Source organism: Phyllostomus discolor, chromosome 3 (assembly GCF_004126475.2).
Source record: "Phyllostomus discolor isolate MPI-MPIP mPhyDis1 chromosome 3, mPhyDis1.pri.v3, whole genome shotgun sequence".
NCBI classification, from domain to species: Eukaryota; Metazoa; Chordata; class Mammalia; order Chiroptera; family Phyllostomidae; genus Phyllostomus; species Phyllostomus discolor.
The window spans coordinates 185,725,414-185,737,192 of record NC_040905.2 but is presented as its reverse complement, the minus strand read 5'-3'; the positions used below and the strand labels follow the sequence as shown (position 1 = coordinate 185,737,192).

Below are 11,779 nucleotides of genomic sequence, written 5' to 3'. Positions count from 1 at the left end.
GAAGGGGAAGATCAGGGAAGACTTCCTGGAAGAGGAGAAGAGGAGGCATTTGAGCTGGGAGTCGGAGTGGGTCTGGGGATTCCCGGCAGGGAAAGCAGCCTGAGAAAGCAGCAGGGGTGGAGAAGTGCATCTTCATTTGTGAACAGGGTGTAGTGGCCCCCGTGGTTTCGGGAGCTGTAGGGGCAGGTGTTGGGGGGGGGGGGGCCAGGCCACACCCCTAAATGCCACTAGAGGAGGTTGGACTTGACCCCACAAGCAGCAGGCAGCCTGAATCTCAGTTTTTTTTTCTGTTGTTGACTGAGTCATAACTAGGCTTGAGGGAGATCATTTAAAAGCCAGTGTCCAATCCCAAACGGACCCACTTCCCACCTTAACTAAAAAAGGCTGATTCTTAGTCAAAATGGATTTTTTCGTCAGGTTTTATGGTGAATTTAATCCTATGTTTTTAAAAAAACACTGCCCTCCGCTCCCTCCTCAGGGATGGATGACACCGGGAAAATTAATAAGAATGAGAGAATCGGTCGACAGTGAACAGTCTCCTCTAATGAATTTCCTCACTCCCAGCCTTCGCCAGGGCCTCCTGAACATTAAATCGGAGAGCGATGATTATGTGATATTTTAATTAATTAAGGGGAACTAAAGTGCCCTGGTGTCTGCAGCTCAATAATGAATTCCGAACCTGGGAACCCGTCACCCAGGGCAGAACTGGATGCCAGGACTCACGCTCGCTCGGCTCCACAGGGCTGAGTCTCCTTCCTGCCGTGAGCACTCCCCTCAGCTGGGACTGCCCCTGAGGTTGGCGCCACTGCATCCAGGGGCTGAGCAGTTACCTGGGTCTCTTCTTCCTCCTGCCTGACCCCTCCACCCCGCCAGGAAGAGTAAAAATCACTACTATCAGGCGGTGGGAGTGGGCGGGAGAGAAGCCTCTCGTCTCCATTTCTAACTCCGCCCACCACACACACCTGTGGAGCAGCTACTAGGTAGGCACTGGGCTTCATGGGGTGCTGAGGGGTCCGCATGCAATAAAAAGGTGGTGAATAACTGAATGAACTTGCCATTTTGTCCCCAAACCCACTGCTCCAGCTAGCTGCCCTGTCATGGTGCTAGCACCGACACCCACTGACTTACCCCAGCCAGCCCCGTGGGGTCACCTGCTGGCACCCATGATCTCCCACCTGTCCTTACCCCTGGTTCAGGTTAGCATCATGGGCATGGGCAGCGAGCGGTGTCCTGAGGGGCCTCCAGCTTCAGGTCGCCCCCCCCCCCCCAGCCTATCCTCCCACTGAAACGGAGCCAGCTTTAGAAACCAAAATATGACCCTTCCAAAACTCTCCCTTGTCCACAGTTTCCCACCAGTGGACAAAGTGTGGATGTCCTCACAGGGCGTACTGCCCCCCCCCAACGCAGCCCCGGGCCTTTCCTCCCCCCTTTCTTTCTCCCCCATTTCTTCATACTCTGCAAGATTTTTCACAAACTTCATGCCATCCACTCTCCTAGGAACGCCCTTCCTGCTTCTCTCTGCCTGGCCACCTCCTTCTCACCCAGTAGGGTCCCGCGTCCCTCCCTCCGGGCCTTTCCCTTGGGCTGAACTGGGTGTGGCAGAGAGAAGACCTGAGTATGCGTCCAGGCTCCACTTACCACCTGGACCTCTCCGGGCCGCTGTGACTTTTCATCGAGTGGACTAATATTAAGCAGTGCCTGGTGAAGATGTGCAGGAAGGGAACCCTCGTGCATTTATGGTGGGACTGTAAACCGGTGCAGCCGCTATGGAAAGGAATAGGGAAGTTCCTCAGAAGATTAAAAACTGAACTACCATGTGACCCAGCAATCTGTCTTGTAGGCATTTATCCAAAGAAATCCAAAACTCTAATTCAAAAAGACCTGTGCACCCCTATGTTCATCACAGCATTACTTACGATCCTCAAGATACAGAACGACCCTGAGTGCCCATGGACAGGCGAGTGGATGAGGAAGATGTGGCACGCACACGCGATGTGCTATTAGCCACTAGAGAGAATGAAATCTCGCCGTTGGCGACAGCACAGACGGACCTGGAGGGTGCCACGCTAAGTGAATTAAGTCAGAGGGCAGGGACTGCCTCATTTAATTCTCTGTCCCTGCAACCTGCCTACAGCCGGAACCTTAAAGCACCCCCCACCCTTTTTTTGAAACCAACAAATGATCTGAGCAAATTAATTAACCAGGTGGCCACCAGAGGTCAGCCTCCCACCCAGAACGCAGCCAAACCAAATCAAAGTCCTTAAAGGGCCTGGCAGCTGGGACACAGTTGAGAGAAGCAGTGTCACTGTGACAGCACGGCAGCCCCAGTGGGTGCAGCCAAGCTGAGTCCCTGGGTTCTTCAGGAGTCGAGGTTGGGATAGACGTGCTCTCACTTCGACCCCTCTCTGGCCCCCAGTGTACGCACATGGGAAACTGAGTCCAAACGAACTTCATGGGAAACCTCTCAGCCTCCATTTCCTCATCTGAAAAAGAAGAGGTCACCCACGGCCTATTCTGTCTGTGTGAGGTTTCAGTGGCATGCAAAGGCACCTGGCACTGATAGCATCTGGCAGAGTAGAGCTTGGGATGAGTTTGCTAGAATTCGTGGGTGCCCCAAAGTTGCCACATCTGTGTGCAAGTGAAATCCTGCAGGCAGTGTCTGCAGTGCAGGAGGCCCAGTGCAACCCCCCTGCTCACACAGCCCTGTGTCCAGAGCAATGGTGATGAGTGCAGCGGAGCCCCAGGGGGCTGAGCTGACTGGGACTCTGACCTGTCTGTCTCCTCAGTCCCCAAATGTCAGGGATCAAAATGAGAGACCCAGAAGAGTATCTGTTCACTGTCCCAACCCATACTGGGACACCCTGTACCAAGTTTTGCTTGGTTTAGAGGTATTGAGAAGCTAATGAGCAATGGATTTGTTAAAACACCGGGATGTTGCTTGATGGTCATTGGAGACTCCCATTCACCCACCTACTCACTCCTTCCCTGTTTCAAGAGAAACTCTCATGAGTATGCAAAGTGCCAACAGCCTCTGCTCTAAGAGAAGCAGATAAAAGGCGCACTTCAGGGGACAGTCAGGGTCACCCCAGCCTTAGACAAATGGCATAGAAAGGAGGTCTTGGGAAGGAGAGATGAGGAGACCAAACAGACTCAGAATCCCCAGAAAGCAGTTTCAGGTCAACTGCAAGGTCAAATACTGAACAAAGTCATCTTGAAGCCTAGGGCAGACAACAGGCTGCCAAAGAGATGCTGGGGGTGTGCACTTACTAGACCGAGTGGACCTAAAAGTAGGGTGATTCGTTATTAACGTGATAGAAAGGCGAAAGACAGGGAGAAAGGGCTCAGCATCCTGTTTAGGTGCCATGGCCTGCCGGCTTGGAGTTACTCCCGTCTATAGGGAAATGAAGACTAACAGTAAGTATACTGAACCCTCAGGCTTGAACCCTGGAAATCCCAGCATGTCGGGACGGCCCCGATACTCGGCATGGCTTCAGGGGCAGTGTTTTGGTAGAGAGGCTGGGGGACAGCACCAGCGGAAGTCTTGAAACGAGATCTGACACGGGCTTGTCCCAGGCAGGAACCAGAGCTTTTGTGTGTGGGTCTTAAAGTGGCACCTTGCCACCCAGTCTGCCAAGAGAAGACAAAAACAAAACTAGAAATTCTATTGGAGGGGACTTTTGCACCTGTCTGGGGGTTGACCAGATGACTGCCTAGGTCCCTTCCATCCCTGGGACTCTGTAAAACATTCAGCCTGGAGAGAATATTGACACAAAGTAGATTTGCAAACAGAATGTGTGAATTTACTTATTTCAAATTTTAATCAAAATCAATTCACATATTATAAAATTCACCCTTTCCTATTCCATGTACAATGCACAATTTTTTGCCTAAACTTCTAGGGAAAAATAAGGATGTGCATTACACATGGGTACAATGATTACACACCATGGGTGTAATAATGGGTATAATAATCCCATAATATGCACAGAAACGTGAGTGCTCGTTATACATGGCAAAATACGGTATGCAATTCAGTGCTTTTTAGTATATTTGCAAAGCTGTGTAACCATCACCACTATCCAATTCTAGAGCATTTTAAAACCTCCCCCCCAACACACACAAAATCCCATTCCCATTAGCAGTTACTCCCCATTCCCTCCTCCTCTACACCCAGGCAACCACTACACTGCTCTGTCCCTGTGGATTTGCCTGTTCTGGTACGACACAGAACTGGAGTCACACAGTATGTGGCCTTGTGTGTCCGTCTCCTTTCACTCAGCACGGCATCTTCCGGGACCACCCATGCTGCGGCATGTGGTAGCGCTTCACCCCTCTTCGTGGCTGAAAAGTATATGGAACATTCCAGGGAGACATTTTGCTTGTCCACCCGGTAGTCAATGGATATTTGGGTTGTTTGAGCTTATTTTAAAGGAGTGGGCATGTAAATTCATTCTTGGCTGATTCCTTCCCTCAAATTAAAGTACATCAGTAGAATGAAGGACACGCAAGCAAAACAGCCAACAACCGGTACTTAGAAAAGGAAAATCACCCTTGATCTTTAGGTTAAGTCAGTGAGAACGGAGACGAATGAAATCTGGAGACCATCAGAACTCCCAGTGCCTTCTGCTCACAGGTGTGCGGTCAGCCCATCCGCTACGCCAGCAGGTGCAGCCATCAGAAAGCCCTTGGATCAGCAGGAAGAACTAGAAGTCCAGATCAGTGGTTCTTAATCCACCATCCAGTGATTCTTAAGGTTTCCTGGAAGTAGCTCAGGGCCTCCGAGGGCTCTGGGGCTGGAGCACAGAGGGACAGGGCTCTGAGCCCAGCCCTCGTCCCGGCTTTAACTAGGGGAACTCCGATTTTGTTTCACTAGTTGAGGTTCTAAGAGTTCGTCTGGAATGAACAAAGGGGGTCCATGGCTAAAAAAAGTCTGGTGACTACCAGTCAGTGGTCGTGGGACCCCTGGACTGACGCCAGGTCCCCATGGGGGACGTCCTCACGAGTTCTTCTGCGGGACCTTGACGGTGACCGTCTTCACCTCCGTGTAGGCCTTCAGCCCATCCTCCCCCAGCTCCCTGCCAAAGCCGGACTCCTTGAAGCCCCCGAAGGGCGTGTGGCAGGTGACGATGTTGTAGGTGTTCACCCACACCGTCCCGGCCTGCAGCGCCTGCGTGAAGTACAGGGCCTTGTCCAGGTCGCGGGTGAACACGGCAGCGGCCAGGCCGTACCTGGTGTTGTTGGCCCTCTCGATCGCCTCCTTGATGTTCTTGAACTTGAACAGGGGCTGCACGGGCCCAAAGATCTCCTCCTTGGCGATCCTCATGTCATCCTGCACGTCCCCAAAGACCGTGGGCTTGATGAAGAAACCACGCTCCCCAAAACGCTGCCCGCCGCAGAGCAGTTTTGCCCCCTCCTTCTGGCCAAGCTGGATATAGCCCAGGATGCGCTCGAACTGCTCCTTGTCCACCTGGGGCCCCTGCTGGGTGTCCAGCTCGAAGGGGTTCCCCACTTTCCTCTGCTTAGCTTTCTCCACCGTTCTCTCGAGAAACTCGTCATAGATAGCCTCCTCCACGAAGGTGCGGGACCCCGCGCAGCAGCACTGGCCCATGTTGAAGAACAGGGCCTCGTGGCACTGCCCCACCGCGTGGTCCAGGTCGGCGTCTGCCAGCACGATGCTGGGGCTCTTCCCGCCCAGCTCCAGGGTGACTCTCTTGAGGTTGGAGTCTCCGGACGCCTTCTGGATCAGGTGGCCCACCTCGGTGGAGCCGGTGAAAGCGACCTTGTCGACATCCATGTGCCGGGCAATGGCCGCTCCGGCCGTGGGGCCGTAGCCCGTGATGATGTTCACCACCCCGGGGGGGAAGCCCGCCTCCTTGATGAGGGAGGCCAAGTGCAGGGCGGAAAGGGGGGTCTGCTCTGCCACCTTCATGACCACGGTGTTGCCGGTGGCAAGCGCCGGTGCCAGCTTCCAGCCCTGCATGACCAGGGGGAAGTTCCATGGGATGATCTGGCCACAGACACCCACAGGCTCGTGCCGGGTGAAGCAGAAATGCTCGCCGTCCATGGGGATGGTCTTGCCGTGCCACTTGTCTGCCCAGCCGGCAAAGTACCGGTACACCTTGATGACCTCATCCAAGTCCAAGACGTAAGACTCCTGGAAAGGCTTCCCGTTGTCCAAGGTCTCCAGGGAGGCCAAGTACACGCGATCCCGCTCCACAAGGTCTGCCAGGCGGTTCAACAGGCGGCCCCGCTCGGAGGCGTCCATCCGGCGCCATGGAGACCCCAGGCGGAAGGCATCACGGGCTGCTCTAACGGCCCGGTCCACATCAGCCTGGTCCCCTTCCGCCACGTGGCCGATGACCTCTCCCGTGGAGGGGTTGACTGTTGGAAAGGTCTTCTTGCTGACTGCGTCTTGCCACTCATTGTTGATGAAGAGCTGGTTGTAGCGGATGTCCGGGTTCTGGATGGGGCTTGGAAGGGCTGCTGCGGAGGAGTAGGGGGCGGTCCTGCCTCGGAGGCGGGGCAACCGGGGCACGAGGAGGCGCTGCATGCTGACTCTGGAGCTGTGGAGAGGGACAGGAGGAACCGGGGTGAACAGGTGAGAGGGGCTCAGGCGGGCCCCCAAGGCCCACCAGCTCAGACGTCCCAAGATTCGGGTGGCACCTCAAAAAACATGGGTGCACCTTACGGTGCACGAAGGCCCTGAAGAACCCTCTGGCTGGACTCTTATCACCTCCCATCTATCTTCCAGCTCATGCCCTCACCTCTTCTGGGTCCTTGCTCCAATGTCAGCTCCTCAGCAAGGCCTTCCCTGGCCACCCTTGATAAAATCGCAACTTTCTTCACCTGTAGCACCCTCTAGCCCCCGCACCATGCTGTACTTTTCCCCAGCTGACATGCCAAACAGCATCTGTACAAGCGTATATGTTCATTGTCGCCTCTTCCCAATAAAACATCGGCTCCACGAAGAACGATTTTTTTTCCCTATTCCGTTCATTGCCATGGCCCTGCCGCCTAGAATTATGTTTGCTACATAAATGTCCACACAGGCTGTTCAACGGACCTAAGAATGAAGTAAAAACCAAAAAGACTCAGAGACAGACTTGTTCTCTTAGAGAGGGGCCTGCTTCACATCACCTGTGTGCCCCAGGTGCCTCATGGGCAACATGCCTCATGGGGTTATGTGGGATGGGGCTGTGCGTCATAAAGCCAGCCACCCTCCGCCCCGGACATCTGAGCTGGCAGCACCCTCAGAAAACAGCCTAACCCTGCCCGCGCCCCCGCCCCCCCCGTCTCAACTTCCCTGGGGCGCAGTAAGTCCAGTAACAGCTGCAAAGAAGGGCCTGTTCATTTCTTGCCTACAACTCTGAAAACAATGTAAACCTGATTAAAACAGCAGTTGTAAAATTTAAACAGTATATAAAATGTATTCAGTGAAATTTAAACAGTGTTTAAAGTCCTTAGATTCACTGACGAAGTCACTGCCAGGCCCCACCCAAGAGCAGAAGGGAACTGAACTTGCCTGACTCTCCCCCACCCCCCACCTCCCTACCCTCTGCCACTGGGCATGGAGAGGAGCAAAGAACTCATCCATAGAAACGCCCCAACCAGGTCCTCAGCTCTACACAAATCAGTGCTGCCCAGGAAAGCCCTCCCTTGCAGGGGAGTTGAGCCAGCAAACTATCAGGGGTGCACTAGGGTTCCACTCTGCTCGGGGCTCTGCTGCATGAGGGGCAGAAGCAGCCTTGGGACCAACAGACCCGGATCTGAAGAAGGAGGAGTCCGCAGGGATGGGTGTAAGGAGGAGTCACCAGGCCCCAGGGTGGGGGTGGAAAGGCTCAACAGGTGGGAGAAGTGCTCACAGAACACAGTTGGGAAATCTTTTGTGCCAAGGCTGCTCCCGAGCTAGTGCAGATCCACAGCGGCACCACCACATGCAGGGAGGAAGATCACTGCTTACCGGGGCACCAGACTTCACAGTTCGCAGGCTGTTTTCTGGGCAGTTAACTCAGAGAAACTCCAGGCAGCCCTGGGGCGACTGGAGCAGGTGCTGAGCCCCTCTCTGGAAGAAGGCTGGGGGGCGGGGGGGGGGGGGTCAAAGCGGTTCGGGGACTCACCCAGAACACACAGCAGGTCCCAGGAGGAACCTCAGCTCAGGTTCCCACAGTACTAGCTTTGTGTTTCCTCCTGACTATGGGCAATTTATTTGGTCCCCTGTATTAGTGACCCTGTATTAGTGACCCCTGTGCCAAGGCCCGGACCTTCTGGGCCATCAAGCCAGGACCAGGAGGTGCCCACCCTCACCCTTTCTGCATGGCGGGGTGCACATCCTGGCCTCTCAATCACAGGCTAAGGTCAAAGGCCCCACTGCTGAAGTGGGCCTGGTGGGGGGCAGGGAGCATTAAGGTGCAGCTAATCCGAAAGGTGTGCGGGGGGGGAGGGAGGACAGCAACCCCAGGGCCCTCAGATGCCACCTCGGGACTCGGGTGGGTGCGGGGAGAGGGGTGAGGTCCTACAGTTTCCATCAGGCAAAAAGACCGGCCCCCATGTGGGTAAGCGCAGGCTTAGAGAGGAAGCCTGCGACCCCGGGACGGCGCTGCGGGCTGCCAGCGTGGTTCGAGAGCAGAAGGGCAGTCATTACCTGCTGCAGGCACGGGCTCACGCTGGGGTGCAGGCTCGGGCGCAGGCTCCGGCGCAGGCTCGCGCTCACGCTCCGGTGCAGAGGTTCAGTCTCTCACCCGTTAGTCCAGCTTTCCCCTTGTTGTTCACCTCTTGCCCCGCCTCCGCTCGTTCTAGAGGCTCAGCAGCCAATGAGGATCTGTTTACACTGGGGGCGCAGCAGAATTTCGGCCTCGAGGTCAAGGCCACTCCTTCCTCACGGACCGGGAGTGTCTGGGTTTCCTACGCACTCCCCCAGGGCAACCGCACCACGCAGGCGCTCTTTCCTTCGCTACGCGGCTCAGACTTGGGGTCCTAAGGCTCTTGTTTGGATGTGGAAACAAATACCCAGAGATGGCCAGGCCTTTCCCAGAGCAGAGAGCCCTGTGAGACTGGACCGCAATTACACAATAGCTTGCATTTTCCCCTCTTGCACAACGCCCCTAGTTAGGTTGCCAGCCTCGAACCTCTCTTTGCGCTCTTTTGTTCCCCCACCCCACCCCACGTGTTTTCCACCTTGGGTCACCAATTTGTTCCACCTTCACTGCTTTTTCCCTGTTCCGTGAAGATTTTATAAGTGCACTTGTAAAATGCATATTTTGTTCTCAGGATAAAAAGAATATATGCACCCCATATAAAGCTTTGAAAACAGAAGAGGATGAAAATAATACCTTCCATCCTTTCATCCCCAAAAGTTGCAATTTATCTTGTTGGTATTTTTTTCTCTGCATTTTTCAAAAATTCTTTTAGTTGAAGTAAAATGCTATGGTGACTTCTATTTTGCTGCCTGCTTTTTTCGTTTTTCCTTAGGGATTTCTTATGAACTTTTCTCTGTTCACTGAAGTTACATCATTCTCTCCAAGGTGGCATAGAATTCCACGGTCGGGAGGACTGGGGATGGAAGCTCCGGCCTGACTCCATCTCGTCGTTGTCATAAAGGGTGCTGAGATGGACATCCTCACGCGCCTCTCACTCGCTCCATCTCTACTGCACCCTGCTCCCAGCTGGAGAGTCTGGGAAGCTAAGAGCTAAGTTCCCAGGCCTTGTTTGCACCTAGAGTTCTGGATGTGAACTAGGTGCTGCAATCGGCAGCACCCCTGCCAGATGTGCAAGGTGGCGGGTACAGTCCTGCCCCTTTGGGACGTGACTGGCGTGGTGGCAGAAGCGTGGGGGGTTTCTGCATTCAAGTTCCCTGTCCTTTCCCCAGCCTCCCGGGTGTGGGGTGGCTTCTGTGGCTGCAGCCCACTCCGGCTACCTGCTGTTTGAATCGTGGCTGCGGGGGTGTGTCTTGACCTACTCAGCTCCAGAGGTGGCCTCGGACAGTAGTGGTGCCGGCTGCCGGGTCCACCTCGTTCTGGGAGTTAGTCCTGAAGGGCTCCCCGAGGTCTGCTCCCCTCTGGCCTGCACCAGTGCTGTCGGCTGCTGGTTCTCTGCGTTACCCAGATTTTCCGTGTATAAGCCACACCCACGGTTTTGGCCCAAACTTTCAGGAAGAAAAAAATCTTTTGTCTTAATGTTTTAATTCAATTGTTTGTTTATTTATATTTAAAAATGAAACCCATTATCATGTTCCAGGGCATTATTTTGCATACGGATATCATTCTTGCTTTCTAGAGTTACGTTTTTAATGCATAAGCAGAAATAAGAGAATTAAAAACATTTATATAGATCTGGAATTAGTACCACCCATGTATAGTGCGCATCCTTATTTTTTTCCTAAAAAACTTGGGTAAAAAAGTGTGCATTCTACACAGCAAAATACGGTAAATCCCTAGTTCTCTCCCTATGGTTCACATTCTCTTGCTTGAACCTGACTGCTTCACCCAGGTCTCTCCTTTAGCAACATCTCTATGGGATCTTTTGTTATCTGCCGTCCTTAGGTTGCTCACAGTCCTTGCCGCAAAGGGTCGTTCTTCACCACAGGCACTATGCCCTGCCTCCTGCCACACCTGTGCCCCTGTTTTCCCAGCAACCGTGCTGCCCCTTGCAAAGCCCCTTCTGTGCCCCCCCACCCCTGCAATCCCCACCGCAGCACACGGCCAGCCTAGCATTCCTCAGGCACTTGGCAAGGTTCTCCGTGGTAGATGGACTTAATGATTATTTGCTCAGCCATTCACAGTGAGTCCATGATAAAGCAAGCTTCAGTCTTCATTTGGGCAGACCCACCTGGAAAGCTGTGGTGGGTGGGAGAGGTTGGAGGCTGTGTCCGATGAGAAGGAGCTGAAGAAACTGGGGGTGTCCACTCCTTAGAACTCAAGGTTCAAGGTCGCACCCTCCAAATCTCTGAAGGGTGAAAGCAGATGTGGTCGGCAGGATCCTAGAAGGGAAGCCAGACCAGCAAGGGGAAGAAGGTCCAGGGGCAGGGGAAGAACTTCCTGACATAGCACGACTGGCTAAGGATGGATGGCAGGGGCCACCTTGAAAGGCGGTGAGCCCCTCATCCCTGGGGTAATACAAGGTGATGCAAGCAGCTGGAAAAGACACGGGTGCAAAGCTCCCCCCAACATTCCAGAAGGGATGTGTCTCTGCCAACACCATCATTTCAGCCCAGCGTGACACCTACCAGACTTCTGAGCCATTAATGTACAGCCTTACAGGGAATTCACAAGCAGGGCAGGAGCCGGGATCATGAAGGCATGGCTGGCTCTGGAGGAGGCTGGGGTGTGGGCAGGGACCAGACTGGGCAGGGCTTGGGGGCCCACGTAAGAACCCTGACTCCTGAGCCAGCACGTGGGACGAATCTCATACAGGGGTGTTCAACCTTTCTCATCTCACGGCACACGTAAACTAATTACTGAAATTCTCTGACACACCAAAAAATAGATTTTTTTGCCCATCTGACAAAAAATAGGTATAATTTTGATTTTTTCCACCAGACGGCTATTGATGTGTTGGCAGTTATTTTTTTTAAATTTGACAATCTAAAGGAAAAGAGGTCAGTGTGCCTGACTAAATGAGTACTGCCTGTTGGAAAAATTCCTGCAGCACAACGGTTGAAAATCGAGGACTCAACGCGGTCCCTCCCTGGAGGAGCTCAGAAGGTAGCCAGGAGACTGACCCAAACAAAACTAATACAATAAACAGTCACGTACCACTGATAGAAACTAGCATGAAGCTCTGC

General features: G+C 53.6%; 1 protein-coding gene across 2 annotated transcripts; it reads right to left on the bottom strand.

The window, feature by feature from the left end:
* Window positions 1-3,793: 3,793 nt before the first annotated feature.
* Window positions 3,794-8,754, bottom strand: ALDH1B1 (aldehyde dehydrogenase 1 family member B1). Of its 2 annotated transcripts, none has more exons than XM_036021946.1 (3): window positions 8,642-8,754; window positions 7,553-7,555; window positions 3,794-6,557 (listed from the first exon to the last, which is right to left on the bottom strand). In XM_036021946.1, the coding sequence occupies exon 3, from the start codon at window positions 6,548-6,550 to the stop codon at window positions 4,997-4,999; it is 1,554 nt and encodes a 517-aa protein (XP_035877839.1). In that variant the 5' UTR covers window positions 6,551-6,557; window positions 7,553-7,555; window positions 8,642-8,754; the 3' UTR covers window positions 3,794-4,996. The 2 variants fall into 2 exon arrangements, with proteins under 2 accessions (XP_035877839.1, XP_035877840.1); XM_036021947.1 differs by lacking the exon at window positions 7,553-7,555 and adding an exon at window positions 7,247-7,249 and having other exon boundaries at window positions 8,642-8,703.
* Between the last annotated feature and the right edge of the window lie 3,025 nt (window positions 8,755-11,779).